Here is a 15,335-nt window from a genome sequence, read left to right as displayed (position 1 = left end):
AAGCTTTTATTTCTACCATCCATGAACTGGTAGAAGGAGCAAGTGTGATAACTCACAAAAAGCATGCACGAGTTCACAGTCATGTGCACAAGCATATACTGTATTTTTCACTCTATAACACGCACCAGACCATAACACGCACATAGTTTTTAGAGGAGGAAAACAAGAAAAAAAATATTCTAAACGAAATAGTGGATATATGATTTTTGTGGTTCATGCTGTGGCCACAGACATGTGATCTGACAGTGAGTTTGGAGTAGCCCAATGCAAAAATCCTGAGGATCCATGTGGATCCATGCTTTGTAACCACGGAGGAGGGAAGGAAGGGGAACCATGGATCCTCTGCTCACGCGCAGACATTTCCCCTTACTTTCTAGGAGGAAAAAAGTGAGTGTTATGGTGCAAAAAAATACGGTATACGCTTCCAGTTCCCTCCCCCTTTCTCCTCCTTCTTCCAGAGTCCTGCCTCGAGTTCCTCTGAGCATGAACAGAAAGCTCCTGTCTTGGGACTCTTGGACTCTTGGCGGCCTTCCCAGGGAGGGGGAATGAAAGCGGTTCAGCATGTCCAGAGATGTTGCAACTAGAATGAGATAAGATTCGTTTCTCAGACCTGAGTATTCTTGGCATTGACAGAGGCTATTCATTAGCCTTTAAAAGTAACATTTTGCCTACGCACAGCATCTTGTGATAGAGCAGAGAAAAGCTGTTTTGGATTTTTAGAAGACAAAAGGAATTCTGGACAGTTTTGAGGCCTGGTGTGATTATTGAAGCCTGGGGTGATTTCACAGACAGGATTTGGGTATCCTGTCCCTTCACCCTCTAACTTCAGGAAACTACAGTTCCCAGAACTAGCCGTGACGGCTTCAGGTGGCACCACAGCGCTTTAAAGGCATGGTGCCAATGTGGCCTACCTTGCAGGTTTGCCGTGAGGCTCCTTGCAAAGAAAAGGAGTCCCTTTGAGAAACTGGCATGGGAGGGTGCCAAGCCGTGCCAACACGCTACCCTACTCTGAGATCTGGGTGCCGGACGACCCAGAGAGAGCTGCCTCTTGGCCTCTCTCCACGCTGGGCGCCGAAGGCAACAGTCTGTGAGCCTGCTTCCTCAAAATCTTGCACAACCCTCTCGGCTGCTCTTGGCACGGATTCAGATCCCGCCCGGCGGAACAAGAGGCAGAGACGGCCAAAGCCAGATGCATGCCAGCACTGCCGGAGGTAGGGAGACTGGGTGTGGAGGATTGGCACCCCGTCGCCTTGAGCACCCAGTGGACGCCGGGCACAGGGAGGGCTGGCTTTTGAGGGTGCCCAGAATTTGGGTATCAGATGGGCAGAGGCTGAGTTTCAGCTGAACTGGCAGCAGGTGTCCTTTGGGGACGAAGAACCTAGGGCAGTCCAGGGGGGTATATTGCGTTTGGAGGGCATGCAATGGGGATGTTTTTGTGCCCAGGGGACCCTGGCAAACAAAAAGGGTCTCCTTAAGAGGAGGGGTGGTTTTTGTGTGTGCTTTTTTCCCCAAAGGCCAGCCCAGGTTTTCCAAGGAAAGGAGCAGTAGAGGGTGCAGATTTCCTGGGTCCTGGCCCTGAGAATCTGGGCGCAGGAACCCTGCGGCTCTGGGGCGCGTGAAGTCAAGGGGGTCACCAATTTTGGACCTGCCAGGCCATTTTTGGAGAGCAGGGACGGTCCGGCTGTATTTCCAGGCCCCCCATATGGCAAAGACAAGGTCCACAGCGAGAGAGCACCCCTCTCTGCCCGCCGTGGTCTGGGTGGGTGGGTGTTTCCTGGGGGTGGGCTTCCTGGCCTGCCTCCTCACTTTGATCTGCACCCAATGGCGCCTGGAAACGCTGCGCGGAGAGCTGTCACAGCTGCGAGGGGAGGTGCGATCCGCCATTCACGGGACGGTGGGGGGCCAGGATGCCCCTAGGCCATGCCAGGTAAGCAGGAGTCGAGACGGGCGCAGGGGGGAGCCGGAAAGGGGCACAGCAAGAAGGGAGGTGGTGGGTGGGTACTGGCCACGAGGGGAAATGGAGTCTGATGGAAGGGACCCTGGGAGTCATCTAGTCCAACCCCCTTGCAATGCAGGAATCTTTTTGCCCAATGCGAGATTCGAACCCACAACCTGTCCTGTGCTCCACCGAGCGAGCTCTCCCCAGGATCTGTTCATATTTTCAGCTTGAGGAGCAAACTTCTCAGTGCCTGGGGAACCGCCAAGGAGCAAAGAGTTCTTCTGAGCATGGGCAGAGTGCCTTCCACACACCATGGTTTGGTTTTGTCTGTTTGTTTTTGACCTAAATGTCTGGGCGAGAGGCGAGGCCCACGGAAGGCCAGAAGCGATGTGATCTTTGAATTCTGGAGAGCTCTGTTGTTTTGAGCGTGTTGCCAAGGTTGTGGGTTCGATTCCTGCATATTCCTGCCTCGCAGTGGGTTGGTCTAGATGACCACCATGGTCCCCTTCCAATTCTACAATTCGGTGATTTCTGCAGGAATCTGTCAAGGCAGAGTATCTTAACAGGATGAGGGCAAGAGGGATTTCTGCTTGAGGGCAGGAGGAAGGAGAATGAAAGAGCTTGGCAAATGTTTATTGAATATATGGGGGGAAATTGTGTACACCGGAAAACGTTGTCAGCATTAAGATAAATCCAACCGTGTAAATAAGTTTAGGTGACTCTAATAATGGAATACTGAATGGTTTAGTTTTTGTAAAATATGCAGGGCTTTATGATATGCAAAACGAACCACTGAAAGAGAAGAAGGGAAGTCGTCGATATTATCAGGATGTTAAAATGAGTGTTTTAAATTTAATAACATTTTAATATAATGAAAGAGAGAATGGAAAAGCTCTGTGTTACAATGGCCTTGTGAAATTTTGGGAACTTCGGAGTTCCCCGGCTTCAAAGAACCAACTTTCCAACCCAACCCTGCAAAATGGTGTGGATTTATTGAATTGGGGTTTTAAAAATGGAAACCTTCCCCAAAACATTCCTTTCCCTCCTGTCCCCCCCCCCCCCCGCAAACCAGATTTCTTTCTTTTTCAAAGCAAAAGCTTACATTTTATTCTGGTGGGGTTTTCCTCAAATTCCAGCTGGGCGCAAATCCAGTCTGGGCAGGAATGAAGGCACAGATTCCCAGAAACTGCTCTGTGGTGTCCAAAAATTTTTCAGAGAGGGCCAGATTTGATGAACTGAAGGGCCGTGAGGGCCAACCAAAGTTGTTAACCTTTTTTTAGGATTGAAGTTGTTCTTGAGCTTTTTTTAGGGTTTCACCCCAAAGTTCTTAAGCTTTTTTTAGGACTGAAGTTGTTCTTGAGGTTTTTTTAGGATTTTGCCCCAAAGTTGTTTAAGTTTTTTTAGGATTTTAACCCAGGAAACAAACTGCTGCAATGGCCGGATTAAATCGACCGGCATGCCGATTTAAGCCCCCGAAACAGACTTTGGACATGCCTGATTCTGGGGAAAGGGAGAGAGAAGATAGAATAATCCTCCAGGAATATGTCAGTTATAGGAACAGCTCTTGCCGTCGGAAGTAAATAAAAGAGGGAAAGATCCCTCTGAGCATGTGCAGAGTGAGGCCTTCAGTTCTTTCTTCCAGGCTGCTTTCCTCACAAGCTGTAGGTGGCCTGCCTCCTAATATGGGTGCGTGGGTGAGGAGAATGCCCTCTGCACATGCTCAAGGGCACTGTTGTTGTTCTGCCACATGTTTTAAGATTGGGTTTGGGGCTTGGACTCCGTGACTGACACTGACTGCAAACTTGCGGAGAGGACCCAGGAGTCCGGTCTTCCAGTCACCTCCCCTCTCCACTAGATTCTCCTCTGGGGGGGGGGGGCAGAGATGAGGAATTTTATCCATTCTGTTTCTCTCAGTTTTTCACGTTTCAAGTCTTAAGTTCCATTCCCTCATCCGTCTGCGGCTTATTTATTTTAGTCCTCGTGGAGATTCATCAAGAATTACAACTATGCTGTTGTTATTATTATCGTTATTCCTATCATTTATTCCTATTATTAACCAGCTGCCCTTCACCTTAAGGTCCCAGGGCGGCTCACAACATTAGAAACAGTTTAAATAATCGCAAAAATAAGGTGGGTCATAAAAATATACGCCTCAAGTGCCAAGAGAAGTCAGGACAAAGGGGTGTAAATTTCTCCTGATATTCTTCCATGCATTTTTGCATGTGGTTCTCACCAAATTATACCTGTTTTTACGCACCCTTTACCCCAGTAGATGCATTTTTGCAAAGATTCCAAACAGCTCTGAAAAATTTGGAGAGGCCCGAATTTCAGAGAGCATGCATATTGTTGCAGAAAGTACAGATGGGGTAGGCCTGCCTTCTCACCCCATCCCTTATCGCATCTTACCTCCTTTCCTTTTGAACTTCCTGTTCCGTAGTTCGCTGGAAAAAGGGGGAATAAACACACACACACAGAAAACATTGTCTGTGTGAAGACGGAAGCAGGTGTTACCGTAACCTGAAGCCTACAAGTCCCCGGTTGCCTCTCCCTCCATCCTGAGACCAGGAAACTGCTCTTAGGTGTGCCTCCTCTAAAGCAGGTTGCCAACTTCCCCCGACTGGTCCTGCTGCTGCGCTCTTATCCAAACCCCGACACGCAGAAATTAAGCCGATTCACCTGCCTTTCCATCATCTTCACGCCTGGGAAAATTGCACAAGCCATTTTCCTTTGCATGTCAGAGAACTGTGCTGCTAAAAGCATAGGAGCATAGCCGGTGAAGCGAGGCAGAAAGCTGGCAACCATTCTCTCAAGCGAGCCTGCAGACTTAGGATTGCCAATGTCCTCTTTTTCACGGCGAGAGCCGTCGTCGCGATCCATAGCTAAAAGTAGAAGTCGGCAAATGTGTCCTCTTTTTTGCTCTTCGAAACATGGCGGCCGCTTTTTAAAATGTGCTTTTAAAAGCCTTGTTTTGCTGCTGTGGGGAAGGAAGAAAGAAAGGGCGCAGACAGACAGAGGCTTATTGTGGGATCAGCGTTGCTCATGCACAGAGTTTTTCTTTCGTTTTGCCTTTGTCGCCCTCAAGATGCCAGCCTGTGCTTTTTATTTACCATCATCCGGATTTCCTCTTGCTGCGGGAAAACCCTTTATGAATAAAACAATATGTTATACATCCACAGTCACCGCCGATGTGGAAGCCGTGGTGCTATTGTGGTGGGGACGGGTTGGGGCAGTTTCTCGTGTGCGTGGAGTAGGGTTGCCAGTTCAGGAGCATCGCAAGACCTTGAGATGTCAGGTCCCTAAACTGCCCCTGGTGATGTCATGGGGGGGGCAGCCTTTGGAGACGGAGGTTAATTGGGAGAGGACCCCCGCAGAGTGTCTTTGTAAAAACTGGCATACTACAGAAGAAAAGACACACAATCCAGCTGGGGTGTTATGTACTGAGTTGAATAGGATCCAAACTGCAGCAGTCTGATTGGTCCTAGAACAATAGGATTCAGAATGCAGCAGTCTGATTGGTCCTAGAACAATGCAGCAGTATGATTGGTTGGCAGGAACCACCCAATCATGCTCCAGATAGAAGTGAATCCACAACCTGATTGGCTTACAGTAGAATTCCGCAATTAGCCAATCATGTGCAGCCCATTGTGTAAATAATGTATATAAAGCAGATACTGTGAGGGGACTTCCATTCATTCCTCCTCACCACTATGAGCTGAATAAAGAGCATGAAATCACTTTGCGACTCTGAGTATATTTCACTGGCGACGAAGGTGGGATCCCGCTGAGCTGACTGCCACACACAGCACCGCAGCACCGCCACCTGCCGCACCGCTGCCTCGCACCGTGTATCCAGGCTTCAGCTCCGGGACACAAGGAACTCAGAATGGCAGCCAACAGCAGCTTCTCGCCATTCAACCCAGCATCTGGAGACTGGGAAGCGTACGCCTCCCGTTTCACCTTCCTCCTAGAAGCCAAAGGGGTCACCGACGAAGAAGACGCCAAGAAGAGGGCGATATTCTTCAGCGTCTGCGGAGAGGAGACGTTTGAAATCGCCCGGGCTCTCCTTGCACCTGAAGACGTCGCTACTGTTCCATACAAAACAATAATGGAACAGCTGAAGGGGCACTTTTCGCCGCAGCCCTCAGTGGTGGCTCGTCGAAATGCCTTCTACGCAAAGCGGCAAGCCCCTGGGGAAACCATAACTGGGTTTGTGACCTCTCTCTGCCAAGCCTCCCAGTTTTGCAACTTCTCAGAGCTGGAGAACATGCTTCGTGACCGCCTCGTTGGTGGCCTGAAGGATGAGAAGCTGCAACGATGCCTCTACGCTAAGAAGGACCTAACGTTCCAGGTCGCGCTGGAGGAGGCCCTGGCAACGGAAGCTGCCGAGAGGTCGACGCAAGAGGCACGGCCGAGCCTGCCGTCCCAACCAAGGGTCCACCACGAAGACCTCACCGACGATTCAGGATCCGACAGGGAGGAGGTGCACCGAGTACATCAGCGCACTCAAGCAGCCCACATACCACAGCTGCCTCGACGAGAAGGAGGGAACTGCACAAGCTGCGGGGAAAGTCACGAGAGGAGGACCTGCCGTTTCCGCAACACAGAGTGCAGGCAGTGCAGAAAATCGGGACACATCGCCCGGGTGTGTCGGGCTCAGCCCACCCGACGCCAGGCATCAGATGACCAATCCAAGAGCCCCAGGTCCCGGGGCCCAACGCACCAAGACAACTCGACGGAGCTCACGGATTTCCAGGTATACCAGTTGCCCCACCCCAACGTAGAGAAAATTTATGTAGAGGTACAGATAGAGTGGAGCAAGGAGTGCTGGAGCCTGTGCCTAATGCCCCCTGGGAAACCCCAATCGTCACACCCGTCAAGCCTAATGGTTCAGTCCGCATCTGCGCAGACTACAAATGTACCATAAACAAGGCCCTCATGGCCCATGCATACCCAGTGCCAGTGGTCAGCCATGTCCTTGCCACCCTGGCTGGGTCAAAATTTTTTGGCAAGATGGACTTGGCCCAAGCATATCAACAACTGCCAGTAGATGAGGCCACAGCAGAGGCACAGACGATTGTGACGCACAGAGGAGCATTCAGGGTAAAGCGGCTGCAATTCGGTGTCAGTGTGGCACCAGGCATATTCCAGAATCTAATGGACTCGCTCCTTAAAGGGATTCCTGGCGTCACCCCCTTCTTCGATGATGTGTTGATTGCCGGGCCCACACCAGAGGAGTTTGAGGACCGCCTCCGCACCGTTCTGCACCGTTTCCAGACGGCGGGTCTCAAGGTGAAGCGGGGAAAATGTCTACTAGGAGTGCCTCAGGTGGACTTTCTGGGATTTATGGTGGACGCAGAAGGGGTCCACCCGACTGGGGACAAGGTATGGGCCATTTGTGGTGCCCCAGCGCCCAAGAGCAAGACTGAACTTCAGGCCTTCTTGGGACTATTGAACTTTTACCATTCCTTCCTTCCCCACAAGGCGGCGGTACCGGAGCCCCTACACAGACTCCTGGACAAGCGGGCCCCTTGGGTGTGGGGCCAGCGCCAGGAGGCTGCGTTCCAGGCAGTCAAGGACTTGCTTGTCTCAAACTCGGTCTTGGCACACTTCGACGAGAGGCTGCCGGTGGTGCTAGCATGCGACGCCTCGCCCTATGGCATTGGCGCTGTCCTGGGACACCAACTCGCGGATGGAAGAGAGGTACCGGTGGCATACTTTTCCCAGACACTCAACGCAACCGAGCGGAACTACTTGCAAATCGACAAGGAGGGTCTGGCAATCGTGAAGGGAGAAAAAAAATTCCATGATTTCTTGTACGGGCGGCCCTTCACAGTGGTGACTGACCACAAGCCGTTGCTTGGCTTGTTTGCCCCCGAAAAGCAGACCCCCCAAGTGCTGTCTCCTCGCGTCCTCAGGTGGTCAATTTTCCTTGCCAGCTACCAGTACGCACTGATTCACCACCCTGGGAAGGCGATGGGCCATGCGGACGCCCTCAGCAGGCTACCACTACCGGAAACAGGCCCTGACCCAGCACCTGCACAAGAGGTTATGAGCCTGGAGCTGCTTCCCGACTGCCCCATTCAGGCACAAGAAGTTGCACACCATTCCAAGAAAGATAGGGTCATCTCCCGGGTCCTGGACTGGGTGTGGAGGGGATGGCCCAGCAGCAGCCCCGGGCCAGAATTCGCCGGCTACACAACCCGCAAACATGAACTGTCGGCCCACAAGGGGTGTCTGTTGTGGGGAAGCAGGGTCGTTGTTCCCCAGCCCCTCCGCAAAAGGGTCCTCACAGCCCTACACGAGACACACCCAGGGGTAGTAAGAATGAAGGCCCTGGCCAGGAGTTATGTGTGGTGGCCAGGAATCGACGGAGAGATAGAGGCCTGGGTCAAACACTGCCAGGCCTGCCAAGAATCCCGCCCAGATCCCCCAAGGGCCCCAGTCCAGTCCTGGGAGTCCGCCCGAGCACCATGGTCACGCCTGCATGTGGACTTCGCTGGCCCCTTTCAGGGGAAAACATTCTTCATAGTGGTGGACTCCTACACCAAATGGCTGGAAGCCGCACTGGTACCGTCCACTTCTACGTCCGCAGCCATCCGGGTACTACGCAGGCTGTTTGCAACCCACGGGCTCCCTGACACTCTCATCTCAGACAACGGGACTGCATTTACGTCAGGAGAATGCCAAACCTTTACAGCGCAGAACGCCATCCACCACATCCGTTCTGCGCCATTCCACCCTGCCACCAATGGCCAAGCAGAACGCATGGTGCGGACCACCAAGGGCACCCTTCGCCGCATGACGCAAGGGGATTGGGAGTACCGCCTTGCCACATTCCTCCTAGCACAGCACAGCACCCCCAGCTCAACGACTGGCCGGAGCCCTGCAGAACTACTAATGGGTCGGCGCCTTGCAATCAGATTGGACCGCCTTCACCCCGATAGAGCTCAGGATGAGGTAGTGGTGGGGGAAGGCAGGAACCCCCGGACCTTCGAGGCCCAGGACCCAGTGTACGCAAAGAATTTTGGGGCAGGCCCAGCATGGGTACCTGCCACAGTCACCAGGGTCACTGGCCCCGTGTCGTACGAGGTGCTAACGGATGGGGGGCAATGCTGGCGCCGCCACTGCGACCAGATACGGCGACGATTCCCGGGAGAAAACCAGGAGGAGGACAGGTCAGAGGAGTCCCAAGGGAACAGTGGGGCAGTGAGGCCCATAGAGCAGGAGGGGCCAGCAGGAGAGGCAGAATCAGTAAATACAGAGAGGACCCGCGAGGCCGAAAGGACACCGGAACCAGAACCACGACTGAGCGAGCTGGTTGCGCCAGACCAAACAGCCCCATCACAGCCAGCATCCTTGGAACATGAGCCAGAACCTGAACCCCGGACCAAGGAACACCACAGGCCGCAACGCACACGTAGGCCGCCGGCGTACCTCGAGGACTATGAATACGACCTCCCGGGCAGGACTGGAACTTAGAGGGGAGGGGTGTTATGTACTGAGTTGAATAGGATCCAAATTGCAGCAGTCTGATTGGTCCTAGAACAATAGGATTCAGAATGCAGCAGTCTGATTGGTTGGCAGGAACCACCCAATCATGCTCCAGATAGAAGTGAATCCACAACTTGATTGGCTTACAGTAGAATTCCGGAATTAGCCAATCATGTTCAGCCCATTGTGTAAATAATGTATATAAAGCAGATACTTTGAGGGGACATTCATTCATTCCTCCTCACCACTATGAGCTGAATAAAGAGCATGAAATCACTTTGCTACTCTGAGTATATTTCATGGGGGAAAGACAACAACCACTTTGCAAAACTTAATTAGCTCCCAAAGGCTACGGTTTGGTTTTTTTAAAGCCTGATTTTAAGACCTGTTTTAAAATTAGAAAGGGTTTGCCTTCTCTCGCCTGGATATTTTATTTTATTTTTGTGTGGGGGAACGGATAGACGGCTGAAAAAAGCCAATAGGATCGCCAAGTCAGGATGGAGCATCCCAGACCCTGAAATTTCAGGGCCCAAAACTAGGGTAGGTCCTGGAGATGGAGGTTAATTGGGAAAGAGGGCAGACCTGCCCAGAATGTCTGTACAGTGGTACCTCATTTTAAGAACAGCCCTGTTTACGCACTATTCGGTTTACGAACTCCGCAAAACCGGAAGTAGTGTCCCGGTTTGTGAACTTTACCTTGGTCTCAGAATGGAAGCTGAATGACAGAAGGGCACCAGCGGCAGGAGGCCTCATTAGGGAAAGCACACCTCGGTTTAAGAACGGTTTCGCTTTAAGAACGGACTTCCGGAACGGATTAAGTTTGTAGACCTCTGGTTGCGAACGGGATGCATTCTGGAGGCCCATTCGCAACATGAAAAGAACGCAACTCACAGTCTGTGCATGCGCTCGTTGTGATTCACTGCTTCTGCGCATGCGCGTGACGTCATTTTGCGTGTCTGTGCATGTGCGAGCGGCGAAACCCGGAAGTAACCCTTTCCGGTACTTCCGGGTTGCCGCAGGACGTATCCTGAAAGAACATAACATGAAGTGGGTGTAACATGAGGTATGACTGAGGTATAATTTCATGCCTGGCTGAAACTTGCAATATGCGTGCATGTTGTTGTCGTTTAGTCGTGTCCGCCTCTTCGTGGCCCCCTGGACCAGAGCACGCCAGGCACTCCTGTCTTCCACTGCCTCCCGCAGTTTGGTCAGACTCATGCTGGTAGCTTCGAGAACACTGTCCCACCATCTCGTCCTCTGTCTTCCCCTTCTCCTTGTGCCCTCCATCTTTCCCAACATCAGGGTCTTTTCCAGGGAGTCTTCTCTTCTCATGAGGTGGCCAAAGTCTTGGAGCCTCAGCTTCAGGATCTGGCCTTCCAGTGAGCACTCAGGGCTGATTTCCTTCAGAATGGAGAGGTTTGGTCTTCTTGCAGTCCATGGGACTCTCCAGAGTCTCCTCCAGCACCAGAATTCAAAAGCATCCATTCTTCGGCCATCAGCCTTCTTTATGGTCCAGCTCTCACTTCCATACATCACTACTGGGAAAACCATGGCTTTAACTATACAGTGGTACCTCTGGTTGTCTTTGTCCATGGGGATGACAGAGGACAAGATGGTTGGACAGTGTTCTCGAAGCCTCGAACATGAGTTTGACCAAACTGTGGAAGGCAGTGGAAGACAGGAGTGCCTGGCGTGCTCTGGTCCATGGGGTCACGAAGAGTCGGACACGACTAAACGACTAAACAAAAACAACCTCTGGTTACATACGCAATTCGTTCCGGAGGTCTGTTCTTAACCTGAAACTGTTCTTAACCTGAAGCACCACTTTAGCTAATGGGGCCTCCTGCTGCTGCCGCGCCGCCAGAGCACGATTTCTGTTCTCATCCTGAAGCAAAGTTCTTAACCTGAGGTACTATTTCTGGGTTAGTGGAATCTGTAACCTGAAGCGTATGTAACCTGAAGCGTATGTAACACAAGGTACTGGGAACTGGGAACTGACTCGGCCCCAGACACACTGACCAGATGTTTGGAAGCTGTGGCTGGATAGTTACGTGGGAGCCGGTTGAAGCTAAATCCTTTGAAGACAGAGGTCCTGTGGCTGGGACGGGGCGATATGGGATTGGGGGGGGCAACTCCCATCTCTTGCGGGGGCGCAATTAGTGCCAGCACCGTCCGTTAAGAGTTTGGGTGTAATCTTCGACACCTCCCTTTCCATGGAGGTGCAGATTGCAGCTATAACAAAGGCGGCATTTTTTCATCTCCGCCAAGCTAAGCAGTTGGCTCCTTACCTCTCTCGCCCTGACCTAGCCACTGTGATCCACGCGACGGTCACCTCCAGACTGGATTATTGTAACTCGCTCTACGTGGGGCTGCCGTTGAGACTGACCCAGAAACTCCAGCGGGTGCAGAATGCTGCAGCGAGACTCCTTACGGGGTCCTCGCCGCGAGATCACATTCACCCGGTGCTATACCAGCTGCACTGGCTCCCGGTGGGGTACAGGATCAGGTTTAAGGTGCTGGTTTTAACCTTTAAAGCCCTATATGGCCTAGGACCCTCGTAGCTACGGGACCGCCTCTCCCGGTATGCCCCACAGAGGAACTTACGGTCTTCAAACAAAAACATCCTGAAGGTCCCAGGCCACAGAGAGGTTAGGCTGGCCTCAACCAGAGCCAGGGCTTTTTCAGCTGTGGCCCCGATCTGGTGGAACGCTCTGTCACAAGAGACCAGGGCCCTGCGGGACTTGACATCTTTCCGCAGGGCCTGCAAGACAGAGCTGTTCCACCAGGTCTTTGGCCAGGGCACAGCCTGACTCCCTCCTTCGGCAATCTTCGCGGAGCTCTGGCCCAATGGGTGCAGGTGGCTTGAATTAATTAATTTTATAATGAATGATTTTAGAGTCTTGTTTGTGCTGTACTTTTGTACTGTTTTATTGTTGTTAGCCGCCCTGAGCCCGGCTCTGGCTGGGGAGGGCGGGATATAAATAAAATTTATTATTATTATTATTATTATTATTATTATTATTATTATTACCACTGTACGGACCTTTGTTGGCAAGGTGATATCTCTGCTTACTATTATTATTATTATTATTATTATTATTATTATTACCACCACCACACACCTGGAGATTGACGCCTGCCCCCTGGAGGCAGCCAGGCAAACCTGGCAATGTCATATCAGACCTGGAGGACCCTAGTGTAGTGACATTTTGGTGGGTGGCACCCACTGCTACTCCCCTCTTTCCACTTGCTCCTCACCGGAACACAACCACACCCTTTGCTTCCAAAGGCCGAAAAGGACACGGCCGTGGGAACTGACGGGATGGTTGAAGGCAAAACAGCACTCTTTTTAAGCCAAACACCCAAGTTAACGCCATTCCTCTCTGGTCTGGTTTCAGAGTCCTGGAAATCTTCCGGAGAAGTCTCCCACACATCTGGAAAGGAGGAGGAGGAGGAGAAGGGATGCTGGAAGAACCCCCCAGGACTCACCATGTCCCCGCAGTAAGTAGGCCATTCTGAGATTTGCCTCCTCTGAAACCACGCCCTATGGAGGAAAGCAGAATAAGCCAGAACTCGTGTGCCGTTCTGGTGCATATCGCTCAAAATAAAGCTTTGGGATGGCAATTTCTCTGGGCGCAGGAACAGTCACTCCCTCTTCCCTCCCCACAAAAAAATAAAAACCTTTGGGGAGAGGGGAGCATAACCTGTCTGTGCACTGCGTCAGTTAGATGCCTGCCTCTTGCGCTGCTATTAAAAGCCCAGGAACTCCCCCAAGGGGGAAAAGGTGGCAAGCAAAAGCCTTATGATGACATAAAGGTAAAGGGTAAAGGGACCCCTGACCATTAAGTCCAGTCGCAGACGACTCTGGGGTTGTGGCGCTAATCTCGCTTTACTGGCCGAGGGAGCTGGCGTCCAGCTTCTGGGTCATGTGGCCAGCATGACTAAGCCGCTTCTGGCGAACCAGAGCAGTGCACAGAAATGCCGTTTACCTTCCCGCCGGAGCGGTACCTATTTATCTACTTGCACTTTGATGTGCTTTTGAACTGCTAGGTTGACAGGAGCAGGGACTGAGCAACGGGAGCTCACCCCGTCGCGGGGATTCGAACCACCGACCTTCTGATCGGCAAGTCCTAGGCTCTGTGGTTTAGATCACAGCGCCACCCGCGTCCCTAATGATAGGGGTTTATAAATTTGGTCCACTTTGTAGGGCTATCTGTAAGGATTGCTGAGCGACGGTGCAAAGGCAGGCTGCTATTATTATTGTATTTATTTATTTCGTAAAACGATGGCGCCGCTTGACCGTGGAGAAATAGCCGCGAAGCTCTTTGGGAAAAGGATAAAGCGATAACAGAAGAATGATCGCAATCTTTTAAGACTTTCGAAAAGTTGCAACAGACTAAAACTCTAAACACCTGGGTGGGCTTGTATAGGACTTGATTGTGAAAAAACAACAACACAACAGCAACCTCATAGTCGTTTGCAAAAAGAACAAAACATTGCTATAAGGTTATAGCAGAACAGAAAGTCGGCGGTTCGAATCCTCGTGACGGGGTGAGCTCCCGTTGCTCGGTCCCTGCTCCTGCCAACCTAGCAGTTCAAAAGCACACCAGTGCTAGTAGATAAATAGGTACTGCTCCAGCGGGAAGGTAAACGGCGTTTACGTGTGCTCTGGTTTCTGTCATGGTGTTCCGTTGCGTCAGAAGCGGTTTAGTTATGCTGGCCGCATGACCCAGAAAGCTGTCTGTGGACAAACGCTGGCTCCCTCGGCCTGAAAGCAAGATGAGCGTCGCAACCCCATAATCGCCTTTGACTGGACTTGACCGTCCCGGGGTCCTTTCCTTTTTTTTTAACTTCTACAACCACAGAAGACAGTGTTACCATCCAACAATTTGACCTAACCCCCCCCCCTCCAAGGCACATTCCTCCGTTGTCTCCCAACCAAGTAAAAGCATTCAATGAGTTAAAACCAGTAAGCTAAAAATGCTAAAAATCAACTTTCTAAGTATCTAGGTAAAAAGGTAAAGGGACCCCTGACCATAAGGTCCAGTCATGGCTGACTCTGGGGTTGCGGTGCTCATCTCGCTTTATTGGCCGAGGGAGCTGGTGTACAGCTTCCGGGTCATGTGGCCAGCAGGACTAAGCCGCTTCTGGCGAACCAGAGCAGTGCACAGAAATGCCGTTTACCTTCCCGCTGGAGTGGTACCTACTTATCTACTTGCACTTTGACGTGCTTTCGAACTGCTAGGTGGGCAGGAGCAGGGACTGAGCAACGGGAGCTCACCCCGTCGCAGGGATTCGAACCGCCGACCTTCTGATCGGCAAGTCCTAGGCTCTGTGGTTTAACCCACAGTGCCATCTGGGTAGGTTTGTGCAAATGAAAATGTTCTTGACAGGCTCTGAAAAGGGTATGGTGAAGGCGCCTTTCAAGGGGCAGGGAGTTCCAAAGTCCTGCCGCGCTGGGAGTTTGAGTTCTTACGAACACAGCAGTGGTGCAATAATTAACTGTGAAGGGTGAATATTCTTGCTGTTGCAACTACTACGTTCGCATTGGAAAGGGAAATGATAAGAGGGACGTGATGGGGAAGACGGGAAGAGGCCTTAAGTTGCGTCAGGCCCTCTAGCAGTTCTCCAGAATGTTAGATTAGGGGACATGGCCAGCAGTTATTCTGTTGGTGAGCTATGACCCTACTGTTATAAGGGGAAGAAACCGCTCCCTTTCCCTTATGGGGTATTCCGGAGCCCGTATAGAGTCCTTAAGTGGGTTCCCTATCGGTAGGAGAAAATAGCAGAGGCCAACCAGAGTATATCGAGAAGCAAAGCGGCTAGTAAGCCTGATCTTTATTCAAGGAACTGTTGCAACAGGGTCCCTACTCACCACACGCAGGAAGGAGGAGAACCCTAAACA

General features: G+C 51.6%; 1 protein-coding gene across 3 annotated transcripts in view; it reads left to right on the top strand.

The window, feature by feature from the left end:
• The first annotated feature begins 562 nt into the window (after nucleotides 1-562).
• TNFSF13 (TNF superfamily member 13) overlaps nucleotides 563-15,335 on the top strand; it is a 28,500-nt gene continuing 13,727 nt past the window's right edge. The window contains exons 1-2 of one of the 3 annotated variants that reach the window (XM_080979997.1): nucleotides 563-1,927; nucleotides 12,829-12,931. In XM_080979997.1, the coding sequence (XP_080836123.1) occupies nucleotides 1,703-1,927; nucleotides 12,829-12,931 (328 nt within the window). In that variant the 5' untranslated portion in view covers nucleotides 563-1,702. The remainder of the gene's footprint in view (nucleotides 1,928-12,828; nucleotides 12,932-15,335) is intronic. The other 2 variants (XM_080979996.1, XM_080979998.1) reach the window with 2 other exon arrangements.

Source organism: Podarcis pityusensis, assembly GCF_964106645.2.
Source record: "Podarcis pityusensis genome assembly, chromosome: 13".
Lineage (NCBI taxonomy): Eukaryota > Metazoa > Chordata > Lepidosauria > Squamata > Lacertidae > Podarcis > Podarcis pityusensis.
The sequence above is the reverse complement of the archived record's forward strand: the minus strand, read 5'-3'. Positions and strand labels throughout refer to the sequence as shown.